Raw genomic sequence first — 15,538 nt, 5'->3', positions numbered from 1 at the left:
AGCTGTGAAGCACCTCTAATACAAACCTCTTACCCCAGTGTTAGCACCAATTTTTGCAGAGCTGAAAACCATGCTGTAGTATCTACAGCAAAGGTGTTCCATGACTCTTGGAAGAAATATTTTTGCACCCCTCAATGTGAAATTCCTCATGCACTTACACCATGCTCTGTCTATCAAGGATAAAAAATCTTTGCAATGGAAAAAGCTATTTCTCTGTCTTCACACAATAAAATCTCTATGGACATCAGAAAAAGTTTCATTTATCCATTCAGTAAGTAATCTTCCATCTTATACCAGCATTCCCATAATTTCAATAACCTTGTTACTTGGATAGTCCTTTAAGCGAGGGAGAAAACAGCAAGAAAATACAAGAATATTTCTGGCATAGCCACAAACATGTAATTAAATCTAAGTGTTGTTGCCATTGTATTTTTGACTTCCTATAAAAATAACTTTTCTCTCCTCCCACAAGAGCAAAGGCAAATCTAGGCCTGACCCCACAGCTGTTACACTGACTCTGGCTAAGACTTGTTCACCTTGCAGGTAAGAGATTGCTCCTATCTCCAACTATTCAGTTCTTCTTTCTTACTGCTTTATCCTCCAAAACTCATAAGCAACTCCAAGCCCTACACCACATGATCATGGGATGATGTAGGTCACCCTCACCCTGCTTCTGGCCACAGGTAAAATTCCAGACATCAGTGAAATCCCCATTGAATGGAAATTTACTTCTGTTTGCAGAGGTGAGACCAATGATCTCAAACCATTCAGCTGGGAGTCAAAAGGCAGCAGTGCCACAAACAGGGATATGAAGTAAGTTGTGTAAATAAAAGGTCAGAAATGCTGGATTCAGGTGTCACTTTGGGGATCACAATTTTACAGGTAATGTTGCCTTTAAAGAAGATGCCCTGATTGATGACTGCAAGTTACAGGATCTTAGATTTATACAAATGAAATCGAAATCCTCAGGAAATAAGGAGAAAATCTGTAGCAATTTTATCATGAGGGAAAGAGATGCAAAATTATTATCAAAATGTTTAGGGCTTTTCTTCTTATGACTTAATCTCAGCAAAAAGATAGAATTTAATATTTTAATCATTATGATTATATCAAATATCAATCATATATATATATCAATCATATATATATAAAAATCAGTCATATATATATATATAAATCAATCATATATATATCAATTATATCAAATATCAATATCAAAGTATTCAAAATATGCTGATACTAATTGATGCTGCATAGCCATTTATATCATAGTAGAGATCTAACTCCAATTCCTGAAATTCATAGTTTTAATTTTCCAGTGCTGTGCTCATCACACATTTTAGTATAATGCTAATATTATGCAAGGCAATACTAAATATGAAATTGCTGGGTTACTTCCAGAAATATTAAAAAATAATTACACAAAGGTCAGATTTTAATGTTTTATTGAATCGTATTCAAAAGATCCTTAAATTAGAATTCTATCTGCAGCATACATAATGTTCTTTCCTATCATTATATTCACTAGCTATTGCATAATTCCTTGATAATTACTCAATCCTTAGATAGCAGCAATTGCCACTATGAGACAAGATCTTCACAAATCTCAGAGAAGCAAGAGTTTCAGTAACTAATCTTCTTATTAATATCATGAACTTCCATATGAAATGGTTAGGATGAAGGAAAAAGAGATATACACATTCTTGGTCAAAATCCAGTTTTGATATTCTTTCAGTGAAAACAACTGCCACCAACCTAAGGTCCTTTTTTGTGTTTTGTAATCATTTGTATCTCCTTTAAGTTCCCAGTATCATGAAGAAGACTCAGATTTGATGCTAGTACTTAACAAAAAAAAACCTTTATCTTTAGATACTTTACACTGTGTTTGCTGATGCTTTGGTAGTACCTTGCCTCTTTTGTGTGGCTCTCTCAAACACTTATTAGAGAAAGTCTCTACTGGTGTAACTGGGCTTTTTGTGAGTAATATTCAGAATTTCCTCTCTTCTGCAGGAATTTTTGACTAAGATCATCTGCATGCTGTCTCTAGATGCGTAATCAACCTTCAGATAGTTTAAAATTAGGCTGATGTTTTAAGACTCCTTATCTCTGTCCTTCTGTGTAGTGTATGTTCTTTTACTGTCGTTAAAAACTGGCCTCCTGCCTTGATGCACTGAATATTAAGACTCACACTGTTTATATATTACCTATACAAGAAAACTTAGAAAAATCCAACCCCAAAACTAAAAAAAAAATTGTAACAGGTATTTTGGGATATTTAAGTACTGACATTTAACTCCGAGTTATCACACTCAGGGAACCACATCTTAAGAAGCACATTTTTACACAATGCCTTAGAGGTGGGCTTGGGTTGACAAAAGAACCCTAAAAGGTTTCCAGAGGAAGCCTGAATTCTTTGGCATATATCGTGGAAGCAAAAACACTCATTCTGCCCATAAATAAAATTTACCTCAAGTTGAACTTTTTGTTCCAAATTCTTGTATGTTCTCTGCAGTAGCTCTTTTGTGCCAAGAACTCCATACCACATCATGTTTTTGGTCCGACTTCTGAAAACGGATAAAACAAGATTCACATATTGAAATGCAAGTATTATTATGTCTTGTATTTGCAGAATGAGGAAAATGTTAAGAAATTCAAATAAAGAGGTAAGGGAAAAAAATAAAGGCAATAAATGGCTCTGAAAATTATATTACCTGCACTTTTCAGGGTGCTCTTCTCGCTTGTTATTAAATTCTAGGGAAATTTTTGCATCTAACCCAATTCCAAAGTAGTTGTTCATGACACATTTTTCTGAATATCCCTCCCTGTTAGAGGAAAAGAGATAATTAGGTGTTCATTTGTGCAGCTCCTGGATACACAAAGCTTTGACAAAGACTGTGACTGGTCTCAGAACAGATATATCAACAAAAAGACCTCAAAAGCTGCTTCCTCTGAATCTCCTCAGGAAACCCAAGAGCAGTAAAAAAGACAGATCAGCTGATAGCTCCTTTGCAAGCACAAGTTACTTTTTGAAGGGAAAAGAAGAAACAGTACCACAGCCCCATCCAGAACTACAAACCAAAAATAACAGTGGAATATGAGGAAAGAGCTGCTCCAGGCAAGGCTCCAACTCAGCAGCACCACAATGGGCTGAGCACCCAGGCTGCATTTAGGTTATTTTAGTGCTGGATGTTTGGCAGTGCTTTGGTTGAGGGGATCCACAGCCCACAGCCCAGATATCACTGTAGGTCTCTGCTAATGCTATACCCAGTTCTGAGAGGTGGACAGACCTTAGGACACAGAATTTCCACCTCATTGGTCCAGTCTCTAGGGGGACACTCTTCGTCATCCTCCTAGGGACTGCCCAGAGCTGCTTCAACATCTTGGTGATTCAACTTGTGTTCAGACTGGAAGTTTAGGCAGGAAAATCCAGCTCTGAAGGTCTGCTGGCCTCCTCCTCTCAGAGGTGGTGGGCAAGGGATAAGTGAGCAAATATTTCTCATTAATTCTTACTGTTGCAAGACCATTCTGCAATACTCGTAACTAAAATGACAATATTCAACCTGTTTTAAGACCTCAAGGTCTACTGCCAAATAAGACAAAACCAGAATTTCTTAGTGAAAAAAAAAGTACCAAAAAAGTTTAAAAAACAGCTTAAGAAAAGAGGAAACTAAAGTAAAAAGTATATTTGGAAAAAAAAATGTAGTTTCTTACAGTGAATCTGGATCCGGGTCAATAAACGGCGTAGCACCGAATGGATCGATGTTTGCTAGCAACATTTTGCTAATAATTGAACTTCCTGCAATAGAAGCAGCTAGACCAGCCCTCAAACCTGATTAAAAACAAGAAAATAATAACAACAAACCAGTTTGTATTTGATAAACAGAGAAACATATATTTGTCATAATATAAGCCACATACTGAGAGACAAAACGTCCGTTCAATCCATGTAGGAAACTACTGTGTTTCTATCTCAGTTTTTACCTATATTGGTTATCTTTCCAGGTACTGGCTCTCTTGAGCAGGCAGGCAGCTATGCTGCAGTGCAGTGTCTGACTTTCCAGGTATCACACCATTGAGATAGAAAACAAAAAAGAAAATTTAGGATTTCAGGCTAAAACTCACTGGCTGGCATAATAACCAACTGAGCGACCTAACGTTCTCAAACGAATACTAGAGATTTTTATTTAATTGAAAATTCATCCTCAAACAGAACATGATTTTATTTTGTTCCTTTGGTTCTTTCCTTTCATGAGATGTGGGCCCAGGTGAACCTCATGAGGTTTAGCAAGACCAAGTACAGGGTCCTGCACCTAGGTCAGAACAATCCACACTATCAGTACATGCTTGGGGATGAGGTTTTAGAAAGCAGCCCTGCAGGAAAGGACTTGGGGGTCTTGGTGGACAAAAAGCTGGACATGAGCCAGCAGTGTGTGGCTGCAGCCCAGAAGACCAATTGCATCCTGGGCTGTATCAAAAGAAGCATGGCCAGCAATCTGAGAGAGGGGATTCTGCCACTTTGCTCTGTAAGATGTCACCTGGAGTATTGCATCCAGCTCCGGAGCCCTCAATACAGGAGGAACATGGACCTGATGGAGCAGAATCCAGAGCAGGGTTACAAAAGTGATCATATAAGTGATCATATCTCATATAAAGAAAGGCTGAGGGAGCTGGGGTTGTTCAGCCTGGAGAAAAGAATGATCCAAGGAGACCTACTAGTGACCATCCAGTGTCTGAAAGGGGCCTACAGGGTGTTTGGAGATGGACTGTTTGCAAGGGCCTGTAGTGACAGAACAAGGGGAAATGGCTTTAAATTAGAGAAAAATAGATTCAGATTAGATGTTAGGAAAAAATTCTTTACCTTGAGGTAAGAATTGGAAAAACGGAACAGGTTGCCCAGGGAGGTAGTTGAGGCCTCATCCCTGGAGATACTCAAAGTGAGGCTTGACGAGGCTCTGAGCAACCTGATCTATTTGAGGGTGTCCCTGATTACTGCAGGAGGGTTGGACTAGGTGACTTTAGAGGTCATGTCCAACCCTAATTATTCTATAATTATATGCTTCTTTGAAAATATTCCTAAGGAATACTCCCACCTTTTTTACAACTGGAAGCCTCATAGTTTAACTTAATTTGTGGAAGCCTTTCCATGACTAACTTGACTATTATCAAAGTCACTTTACAAACCACTGTGTAATGCACGTAAAAAAAGTACTTTCTAATATCTTTCACTTAAATTGACAAAGAAAAATGTAAGCTCATTACTATGAAGTTAATTATAATGGTGTTTTACTGGTGCTCCCTAGTATTAACCGCATTTGGATAAGAAAAGATTTTTTTTTTAAATGTTTTTACTGCACTGCAGCTTTGTAGTTTCAGTTACTCATTCCCTGAGAGCTATCTACAGACTCTTCTTATTTAGAGGACTGAACTTTACATGGCTCTGCTTTGAAGCCCCTTCATAGCCTCCACTGATTAGAATGAACAATAGAAGGACTTAGGGATGAGAAGCTTAACATGAGCCAGCAATGAGAGTTTGCAGCCCAGAAAGCCAAAGAGATTTTCCTTCTCTACTCAATTCTCTTGAGACCCCACCTGGAGTACTGTGTCCAGTTCTGGAGCCCCCAGCACAAGAAGGACATGGAGCTGTTGGAGTGAGTCCAGAGGAGGACCACAAAGATGGACCACAAAGATGACCATAGGAGCACCTCTCCTATGAAGACTATCTGAGAGAGTTGGGCTTGTTCAGCCTGGAGAAGAGAAGTCTCTGGGGAGACCTTATTGTGGCCTTTCAATATATAGAAGGTGCTTATAAGAAGGATGGAGACTTTTCATTTGGGCCTGTGGTGACAGGACAAGAGGCAACAGTTTTGAACAGAAAGATGGCAGGTTTAGATTGGACATAAGGAAGAAATTGTTTTATGATGAGGTGAGACTGGAAAAAGTTGCCCAGAGAATTTGTGGCTAATTGCAAGTGTTCAAAGTCACACTGGATAGGTCTTTGGTCAACCTGATCTCCTGAAGGATGCCCCAGCCCATGGCAGAGGTCAAACGAGATAATCTTTAGAGGTCCTTTCCAACCCAAACCACCCTGTAGTTCTATGACTAGAAGATCCTGAATCTCATTTCTTCATTCTCCAGAATCAAATGTAACCCTTCTGCTATGCTAGTGTAACGCCAAACAACTGAGAATCTGCTACATTATTCTGCATTTCCTATTATATGATTCAACACAAAGATGTCTGTGTCAGTTTGAACAAATTCAGGGCCTCTGGTATGAAGTAAAAATCATTATTTGACAGCAAGCAAGGGAACAGAAGACAATATTAGTGTAAGGAACAGTGGCTTTGAAAATCACAGTTACCTGGGCAGATAATCCTAGTGTTAAGCACTGGGAGATTTTCCTTGCTTGCAGCCAAAGCTGGAGCAGAGAAGGAGCCTGCCTGAGAATGGACACCTCGGCTGGTACGTCGATCCGGAGATCTTGGTGCTGTTTTACCTGTGCAGAAGTATTAAAGTAAGAGCATTAAGTAGACCTCTTATGGTATTACCAAACACACAGTTTTTACAGCCCCCCAAATATTTCAAAAGCATTTATTTCATCTGTTATCATTGTGACAAATGTTCTCAACTTACAGTTCAAGCCAGTAGGAAAAGTTGAATTATATCCACCTTAAAATGCAATAGTACTTTATGTTCTATTAACCATCTGATGGATGTGCTAGAGAATTAATACAAATTTAAACTTCTATCCAATGCATATTTATGAATTTACCTATATTTTTACTATAGTGAAATAATAGTTCACTATTATTTATAAGTTTTAATACAGCTACCTATTATAACCCATGGGCCATGGAAATTCCTGAGTAACGTGGGTGTACTACATGAAGACATTAACAGAAAGAAAATGCAGTGAGAAAATCTAGAGACAAAGGTAATAACAAGAACCAGGGTTTAGAAAATGTGTCCAAATCAATTCTGGACAGGATTTGGGTATTCACTTTTTTTTTTTTTTGGTTTTAGGTGACAATAATCTGTCATGGAACAGACAATGAATTAGCAAATTCTTCACTTTCTTGTATTTCTTGTATTGCTTAAGTCAATCAGAAATTCTTAGATGCAGGAAAGAGGTAAGTGGGTGAAATTTTCTGGACTGTTTAATATGAAAAGTCTGACCACGTGGACTACCAGGTCCTTCTGATTTTAACATCTGTATAACAGCCTTAGAAATTATCATAAAAAGCTACAGTATTGTATGGCAACAACACAACACAATGACCTGTTATCTGTGCACAACAAAATACTGCAATATAAAGTTGAAAAATAAAAAGAAATAAAACCTGCAAGTGATATCTCACAAGAGTTATTAAATATTTAGGAAAGGGTAATTAACATATGGACAAATATTCATAAAACAACCAGGAAGATCCTTGGAGGGTAAAATATAATATTCAGAAGAAACTTAACATTAATTTTTCATAATGTTACTGAAAAATTCACAGTGCTGTTCATACATTCTGTTCCCTCTGTACTTGGGAACAAGGCAGTTACATTAAATAGGAAAATCAACAGAGCAGCTGGTCTTTATTTGACAGATAAAACTCCTGGGGATAATTGCAGTAAAGATAAACTTTTGCTGTTCAGGCTCTGACAAAAAACAACAGAGCCCTAATGAGTAAAACTGATGTTTCCTTGCAGATAATTGAATTCATGTTTCATGCTTTATCCCTGAGCACCTATCTTCCACTGACAGCACTAATATCCACTCTGTTTCACACATATCAGATGTAGGAAGAATAACACAGCTTCCCAATAAAGGCAGAAACTGTATTGCCAAGAAACAAGGAGTTTATATATCTTTCTACACTTGGATACACATATGTGTATGCTTTTATTTTATTATATATTTGCAGCAGTAGGATGGGGTCATTCAAAGGGCCAGCATCCTCTATGAGCTCCTGCTCAAACTGTACAACCAACAAGCAATGATTCCTATAGCCAGGGGAAAAGGAGAGGGGCAAATGAAGAGAAACAGTGAAACAGGATGCTAGCATTTTTAATTATGGAGCCAAATATGCTCCATAACGCAACTATAAGGAGACTGCATAGTTTTAAATCCTTTCCTTTCTGATTCACTCACTTGATGGGGACTCAAGGTCCTTTGTATCTTCCTCTTTTTCCTCTTCTTTGGATTCATCCAATTCTTTGCTAAATTCTACCGGAGACTGGTTCACTTGTTCTTCACTATGAGCATTCTGCTCATCCACAACTGTTTATAAAAACCAAACCAAACCAAAAAAAAAAGACAAAATGTCAAGATTTGTAAAGAAAAAACGCAAACATGGAAAATCAGCTTTTCTTTTTTTTTCCTGTAGCTTTAAGTTTAAAAGCAGAAACAAAAGATTTCTATTTCCAATTCAGTGGAAAAGAGTGTAGCAATCTTTTACTCATCAATAAAGATTTGCTGTCAGAACTTTTCATTTTGTGGAGGATAATAGCTACAAAAGAAGCACACTTTTACAAGTGCACACACGTGCATACATATGTATTCATACATCGGACAGCCATAAGCATCCAAGAAGCTGCATTTCTTTTCTTGCAACAAGCACATAACCTTATCTATGCAAGAATGTAGAAATCATCATTTAATAATGAAAATGTATCCCAGTTTAGAAAATATTTTAAATTGTTCTATCATAGGGATTAAAATGATGCCCATGTGCACCTTTTTCTGCTTGTTCAATGATCTGCCTCACAGCCTTTTTCAAGCTGTTTGCCCGGAGCATTAACTGTTCCCTTGGTTTGAAGAGTTTCTGGGTGGAAGACTTGGAGACACACTCCTCCACTAATTGCTCTTTACTTTCAGACAAGGATTCTTCACTGGAAAACTCCTCTCCTTCTTCTTCCACAATGGGGGGAGTGATGTCTGGGAGAATGGGAGCAGCCTGAGCTTCTGTGTGAAGAGCCTGGAGCAATAGGTCTAGCTTCTCATTTAATTCAGAGCACTAAGAGAGGAACAAAATACAAACACACACACACACAAAAACCCCAGTGAACACTCACAGGAAATTAAGTACCAGATTATATTTCAAATAATCAATCTCTTAAGTTTCTATATAATTGCTCAGGTAAGATCCAGACCTAAATTCAGCATTTTGTAATATCAGATTATGAGTAAATCTGCATTATTTTCTTGCAGACATACCCTGTGATACCCAATCAGATTAGAACAATTATAACAACTCCTCCAACACTCAAACTAAAATAACACACCATGCTAATCTCAGCCTGCTACATATCTAGGGTACAGATAAGATCTTACACCTTTCCTGACGGCCTGCAGCACAGAGAACAAGCACTGATTTGCCCATACCATGGATTTGCAAGAGATTGCAGGTGCTCAGTACCACGATTTGGAGACATAATCCATGGGGACATGGAGTTGTGACAGAGCAGAGGAGCTCAAGCCAGGACCAAACACTGTCAGACACCTCTATGCCTAACTGAGCAGTTGTCTCGTAAGAACACTGGAAAAGAGGTGATTTTCTGTGCTTAGGGAAACTGACATTGTCTGGCCTTGGAATAGTTAAAAAGAAAAATTCATTTTCTAAAATGTCCACCAAATAGGAACGTGAACCACAAATTGCCATTTTGCAAGTACATTTTCTGACTCTGAGGTTGTTAGTGATTTTTGTTTTCTTCTTTTCAGCCCATGTTAATTTTGTGCCTCATACCAAATCCTTCTGGGGTTTCTTTCCAATGTTTTTGCAGCACGGTCTCTGCAATTTGCAGCTTAAACCATTATTTTTAAGAATGCAGTCTCTCTTCCCTTTGTTCTCCAAACATACTCCCTCTTCATTATCCCGTTGTTTTCCTGTAGCTAACTTTATTCCTTTCAGAGAAAAGTGTAACTCCTGATGCAGAATATTTCCATTTATCTCCATGTATGTTACCAGCTACTTTATCTTTTCTGAAGCAAAAAAAGTGTAAACAAAGTTTATACAAATCTTAGAGCTGAAAGATAGTTCAGCAATAACTGATCTATACACTACAAAGAGAAGAATTTGAGAGTCATGGTTGAAACAGAAGGCAAGCTGAGCATCCTGAAGAGGTTTAAAAATGAAAAACCTATGAGCTATAACACAAACCCACAACTTTAAACCAGAATATAATTAGTAGCCTTACTTTAATGGCCATGGCATCAGCTTCCTCTGCATTTTCCATTGGTTTTTCATAAGTCTTCCCTATTTTGGCAACAAAGTCCTTTACAGTTTCACATAATATTCTTCAGATAAAAAAAGAAGAGGGGAGAAATAAAACAGGTATGTTTTGCCTATTAAATTCTTACAGCAATGTATTTATATACATACTGCTACATATCATTCCTGTTGGAAACTGAACTCTGTGATCATACTTGCAAAACACATGATAGTCTTTTCCATAGCTTGCAAAATTCAAGCAATAAGCCTTGAAAAAAAACCTCTTCCTCCCTTGTGTCTAAGTCTCTTATTTAGACTCAATTTACAATTTGCAGCTAATTTTCAACATGTGATATCTATGCTTTAAAAATTAAATTTTATTAACTTTCTCTTAGGAGGAGAAAAGGAAAAAAAAAAGAATTTTGCATATCAGAAAGTTTAAAAATCTTTTTTTTCACAGAGAATTTATACACAGAGTACTTCTTATTTTATGTCCATGATTTGCTAAGTAAACCTCTCTCCTTAAATGTTTCAGTCTGGGGAAAAACAAACTTGTCTGAGACAATTATTTATTGAATTGATACAGACAGAGCTAGGACAAAGCTACCTATCCTGATGTTTGCTTTCACACTGATGAAGTTGTTTGTCTTCATAATGACATGCATATGCATTAAAAAAATTAAGAAATATAATTTGAAGTAGATTACATATTTGCATAATAACGTTAAGTTTCACACTTAAGCTGTACGATGATTTGAAGTGATTTAAAATAACTTAATATTATAGGATTTTTTTAAAAAAATGTTTGATGTGTGTGAGCTACCCATTATAACTGTACCATATAAATAATTTTCAGAAAAAAACCCATCCACTCTAAGAGACATAAATCAAAATATATTAAGCCAAGCCAGTCAGGCCAGACATAAGAAAGCCAGGCTTTGACAGGCAGTTATTGTGGTGATGATGTTACACAAGGGATTTATCCCTTACATCTTACACTAAATTGATCAACTCACTTGGCAGATGCAATGACAACTGAGTGCTGATCTGAATTGAGAATTTTTGCAAGATGAGCAGCAACTGAGTCCTCATAAGCAGATATCTGAAAGCAGAGAGAAAGATGACTTCACTTTCCACATGCTTCAGCAGTTTAACCCCAAGCAATGAATGAAAACGTCTCAAAAATCAGCAGGGTTTTCATTTCAGATCTAAGAAAGTCCAACTAGATGGCAGTGCAGATTCTACCTGCATGCTGTATTTTGTGTGCCAGATTTTTAATGTTCGAAGCAACATTTGATTCACAGCTCTTTTTCCCCTGGAGAGAAAACAGTAAGTTATTTCTAGGCTAAAAATAGGCCATGAGGCAGGAAAAATCTACTTTCTTTTTAGATCTATGACAACCTAAATTATTATCTAATATCTTTTATTTAAAGGAAAAAAAAAAAAAAAAGCAAAGTGTCCCTCAAACTAAACTGCTCAACTGAGAACAAATCAAAAGTTTGCAGTTATAATCCTGAATTATTTTTTTTTACTGTCAGATGGGATCTTATTCACAAAGGAACCTTATTGACAAAAGCAGCTAAACTGGTATAATGTTATCAAAACCAGGCCTTAAGGATCAAGCTATTCAGATCTTAGTCTTTACGAAACTCTTTGGGAGAATGAATGTGTAAATTGTAAAGAATTCTAAATTCTAAAATATTCAGGCAAATATTTGGCATGGATCAGAGATGCATTCGTGCACACTATGCCCCGTCTCAAAATTGATACAGAACAAGACCTCAATTTTTAAAACAAAATTCTAACCAAATTCCGAGTCCAATGCTAAACATAAATCCAGTTTTGTAATTTTTTGATGACTACCCTTTAAGAATCTTTTAAAATTGTCTGGTGTGTTTTTGCCCTTGATCTGGAGCAGGCAGATATATCACCCTTTTTTCCTCCTAAAACCCAGTCTTAGTTGTAGGAACCTGATTGTAAATCAGTTTTCATTTCAAGGGAAAAAACCAAGATATAACCATCTGATCTGTAAGAACAAACTAGTGCTGTTCAAACATCAGTTTTAAGATTTCTGGAACCAAACAAAATACATCTCCTAAAACTGGAGGAAAATGAAAAAAGAAAGCATGGAATATGTAATCTTATTTATTGTAAGGCTAATTATTCTTTTTCTGAAATATCATCACTCAATAAAAGATGCAAATAACAGTGATACAGAGACTGAATAGGATACTCAGAAGAAAATGGCTTTGTCCAACTCAGAGTAATGGCAGGCAATAACAGCCTCCTCCCAGAAAGACGTTTCATGTGAGCATCTCCTCCCTTTTTCAGGAGGGGCTAAACATAATTTCAAAGCCAGAAGCAACTACAACAGAATGGAATATTATTTTTCCTCTACAAGATGAAGATACACTTGAAAATTTTAACTCTTTGGAAAACTTTCAGAAGACAAAGCCTTGGTCTGCACTGCTGATATTAGAAACAGAGCTCTGAGCAAAGCAACTCTCTTAAAATTCCAGCCAGCAGAGCCCCAGCCTTTTTGCATTTCAATATCAAGCAAGCCATCAAAGGTTATAACCTACTTTAAAACAGCCCGAATTATTAAATTATTCAGGAACCTGCTGATTAATTATTGCTTCTCAAGTACTTCTGAGCTAAAGTTGTTATGCATTAATTTTATTTGGAATATATTATTTTCCCATTTTTAGTCAGACTTTTCACGCCAATTAATTTGATTAAATCATTTCCCCCCCTCTCTCTCAAAATCAAAATCTCATCAGATAGTACAAGCACAACTCTGGTCTGAAAGACAGACTAAGCTTTTCTTTGAGGCCACTTCTGATTTCCAGCTCTCTGAAAGAGCAAAGAGAAAGTTGGGTGGCATCACCTGATCTAAGTCAAGCTGCAAAAAGCTGCTTTCTTTCAGAAAAGAACCCTTGCCTTCAAAATGTTGGGTTTTTTCAGTGCTTATTCCAAACTCAAGATAGCAAACATTTTGCTTCTATATACATATGTATTAAAATATCTGTTGTAGCACAATTATTATTATTATGCAATAACATTAACTCATTCTCAATACAAAATTATATGAAATAATATGAAATACATTCTCATGTATGAATAAAACCAACTTATTATACTACACAAAAATATAAAATTGAATTCTTATTAAAATATTATGTAAAATGAGATACAGAAGCATTTCAAAATACATTCTATTAAAATATGTATGTTTCAGGAAGAAATTTTCCTGACTGCTCTGCTGAAGTTTAGTTCTTTTAGTTTTGGTGAACAGTACAGAACTGGAAACCCTAACTACTTGAGATTCATGCCATGAACACTTCTTAACTTCCTTCAGTTACATGTTCACAAAACCATGTGATGTTTTATTTTTTCCCACAAGTGCTTCAGTTCTAAATATTTTCATCCCAGAAACTCAAAGTTAAGTCTATGAAACAAGAAAACAACTGTAAAAGTCCACCTGGCATTCCTCTGACTCTTCTACTGTCACTGGAAGAAGAGAAGGCTTTGCTGGTAATTTCAGTTCATATGACATTATACTCCATCTGAAAGAAACATAACAGGTTTTATGTTCCCAGATTTTATCTTTTCTCCAACATATCAACAAAAGGAAAATTCATTGTTGCACCACAGAATAATTTGTAAAGAAAAAAAAAAATAAATGCACGCAACAAAGATTTTTCATTGAAACGTTCACAATATGAAAGAATTAGTGCAAACTAAGTGCAGAAGTTAATGGAAAACAGACATGTTCCTAAAGAAAAAGCTGAAAAAACAGCTTTTCATCTCAACTAGGGGAGGCAGGCATGAGAACACAGCAGCAGATGAAGTATCTCCACTGACATGTGGATTTTCCCCCCAGTGGTAAAGGACAGAGCTCTGCAGCACAGGTGATTTTGAAACTGCTAAAAGCAAGATCCTTCAAAGCCTGCTGAAAAGAACAAGGAATCACTAGAGATGGCCTTGGGAGCAAGTCCACTGAAATTAGATCTAAAAATGAAACTGAGCTTTTGTTTCTGTAGAGAAAAATGCAAACACAATTTAACCTCTGAATCTTTCAGACTGCTCAAGTCAACCTTTATTTCTAAGGATCAGTAACAGGCATTTCTCTACATACTTTGCTGTAAAAAAATGAAGCAGTGTACATAAAAGCTTAAAATAAAAAAGGATTTTTTCATCTATTTCATAAAAAAACCTCCCTAAAATAAAATCCCCTTTGATGACATTCAGGTGTTTGTACCTAGAGCAAGGACAGAAACAACCATGAGAGAAAGGAACAGAGTAAAAAATACTCTTCTCAAAAAGAGTGTTGCGTCTTCACTGGAACAACACGCGTGACCATCACCTTCTCTTGCTTTTAAATTGGGGTTTATTAATTTGTTTTATGGATGGAAACTACAGAAAACAAGAGGCTGGTAAGATGTCTTGTTTTTCAGTAAGAAAATGCCTCAAGCAGAAACAGTAGTGGATCAAGCCAAGGATCCAGTTATCCCAGCATCTTGTCCAGAGATGAAGCCTCAGGATGAAAGCGCACGATGCAAATTCTCCCCACATCCAAGGACAGAGAACTCAGATGTTTCCTGAATAAAGATGCTACCTTTAATAATATTTAATTGCATGCACAGAGTCCACAAAACTGTGCAAAACAGAGCTGAATCTACACAATTTCTTAAGGCTTGCAACTATCTGGGAGTTACGCAGCTCCATGCAGTAACTGTCACCTTGTGGTCACCTCTGAACAACACATGTCCCAGCTTCATCAACTGCTCTCCCTTCTGACTTTCCAGTTTAAAAAGGACATTGAAGATCTGTCCCCATTTCTATCTTGACTCCCCTCATGATTCTGATCTGCACCATAAAAACCAAACCCACTGAAGACTAACCTGTAAGATGGATTTAGGCCATCAGAAACCCAAACAAATACACTTTGAATTGTGTGGTAAACCATGTATATGTGCTTTTAGGTTTACCTGTCCAACATTTTCGTGCTGGCTCGTTCTAGTTTCTCCAAAATCTGAGGAAGTTGTGTATCATCATCACAAGAACCTCCCCAGCCAAGGACACGAGCGAGGTCATTTCCAGTACCAAGGGGTAAGACTCCCAACTGACACTGAAACACAACACAGGAGCAAATCTACTACTGAAAACTAGAAATGAGAAGTACAAACTATAACAATGCTTGGTATTTCAAGCAACAAATAATAACTAGATAGTTGATGTCTAAAGCTTGTAAATAAAAACCAGCCTGTATACACCAGTGAAACTTTTTATTAACAATAACTTTTGAGCCCATATTATGGAGATGACACAGAACCAAGTCT

General features: G+C 36.8%; 1 protein-coding gene across 2 annotated transcripts in view; it reads right to left on the bottom strand.

Annotated features, from left to right (window-relative positions):
• The window catches only part of DGKH (diacylglycerol kinase eta), a 157,736-nt gene that overhangs the window by 16,618 nt on the left and 125,580 nt on the right, over positions 1-15,538 (bottom strand). For both annotated transcript variants that reach the window (XM_030469081.1, XM_030469082.1), the window contains 10 exons: positions 15,188-15,327; positions 13,678-13,762; positions 11,213-11,298; positions 10,183-10,282; positions 8,723-9,002; positions 8,138-8,266; positions 6,359-6,493; positions 3,712-3,829; positions 2,712-2,822; positions 2,468-2,564 (listed from right to left, as the gene is read on the bottom strand). In XM_030469081.1, coding sequence (XP_030324941.1) covers positions 2,468-2,564; positions 2,712-2,822; positions 3,712-3,829; positions 6,359-6,493; positions 8,138-8,266; positions 8,723-9,002; positions 10,183-10,282; positions 11,213-11,298; positions 13,678-13,762; positions 15,188-15,327 — 1,281 coding nt within the window. The remainder of the gene's footprint in view (positions 1-2,467; positions 2,565-2,711; positions 2,823-3,711; positions 3,830-6,358; positions 6,494-8,137; positions 8,267-8,722; positions 9,003-10,182; positions 10,283-11,212; positions 11,299-13,677; positions 13,763-15,187; positions 15,328-15,538) is intronic.

Source organism: Calypte anna, chromosome 1 (genome assembly GCF_003957555.1).
Source record: "Calypte anna isolate BGI_N300 chromosome 1, bCalAnn1_v1.p, whole genome shotgun sequence".
Taxonomy (NCBI): domain Eukaryota; kingdom Metazoa; phylum Chordata; class Aves; order Apodiformes; family Trochilidae; genus Calypte; species Calypte anna.
Note: the sequence above shows the minus strand (reverse complement) of the source record. Positions and strands in the feature narration are given on the sequence as shown.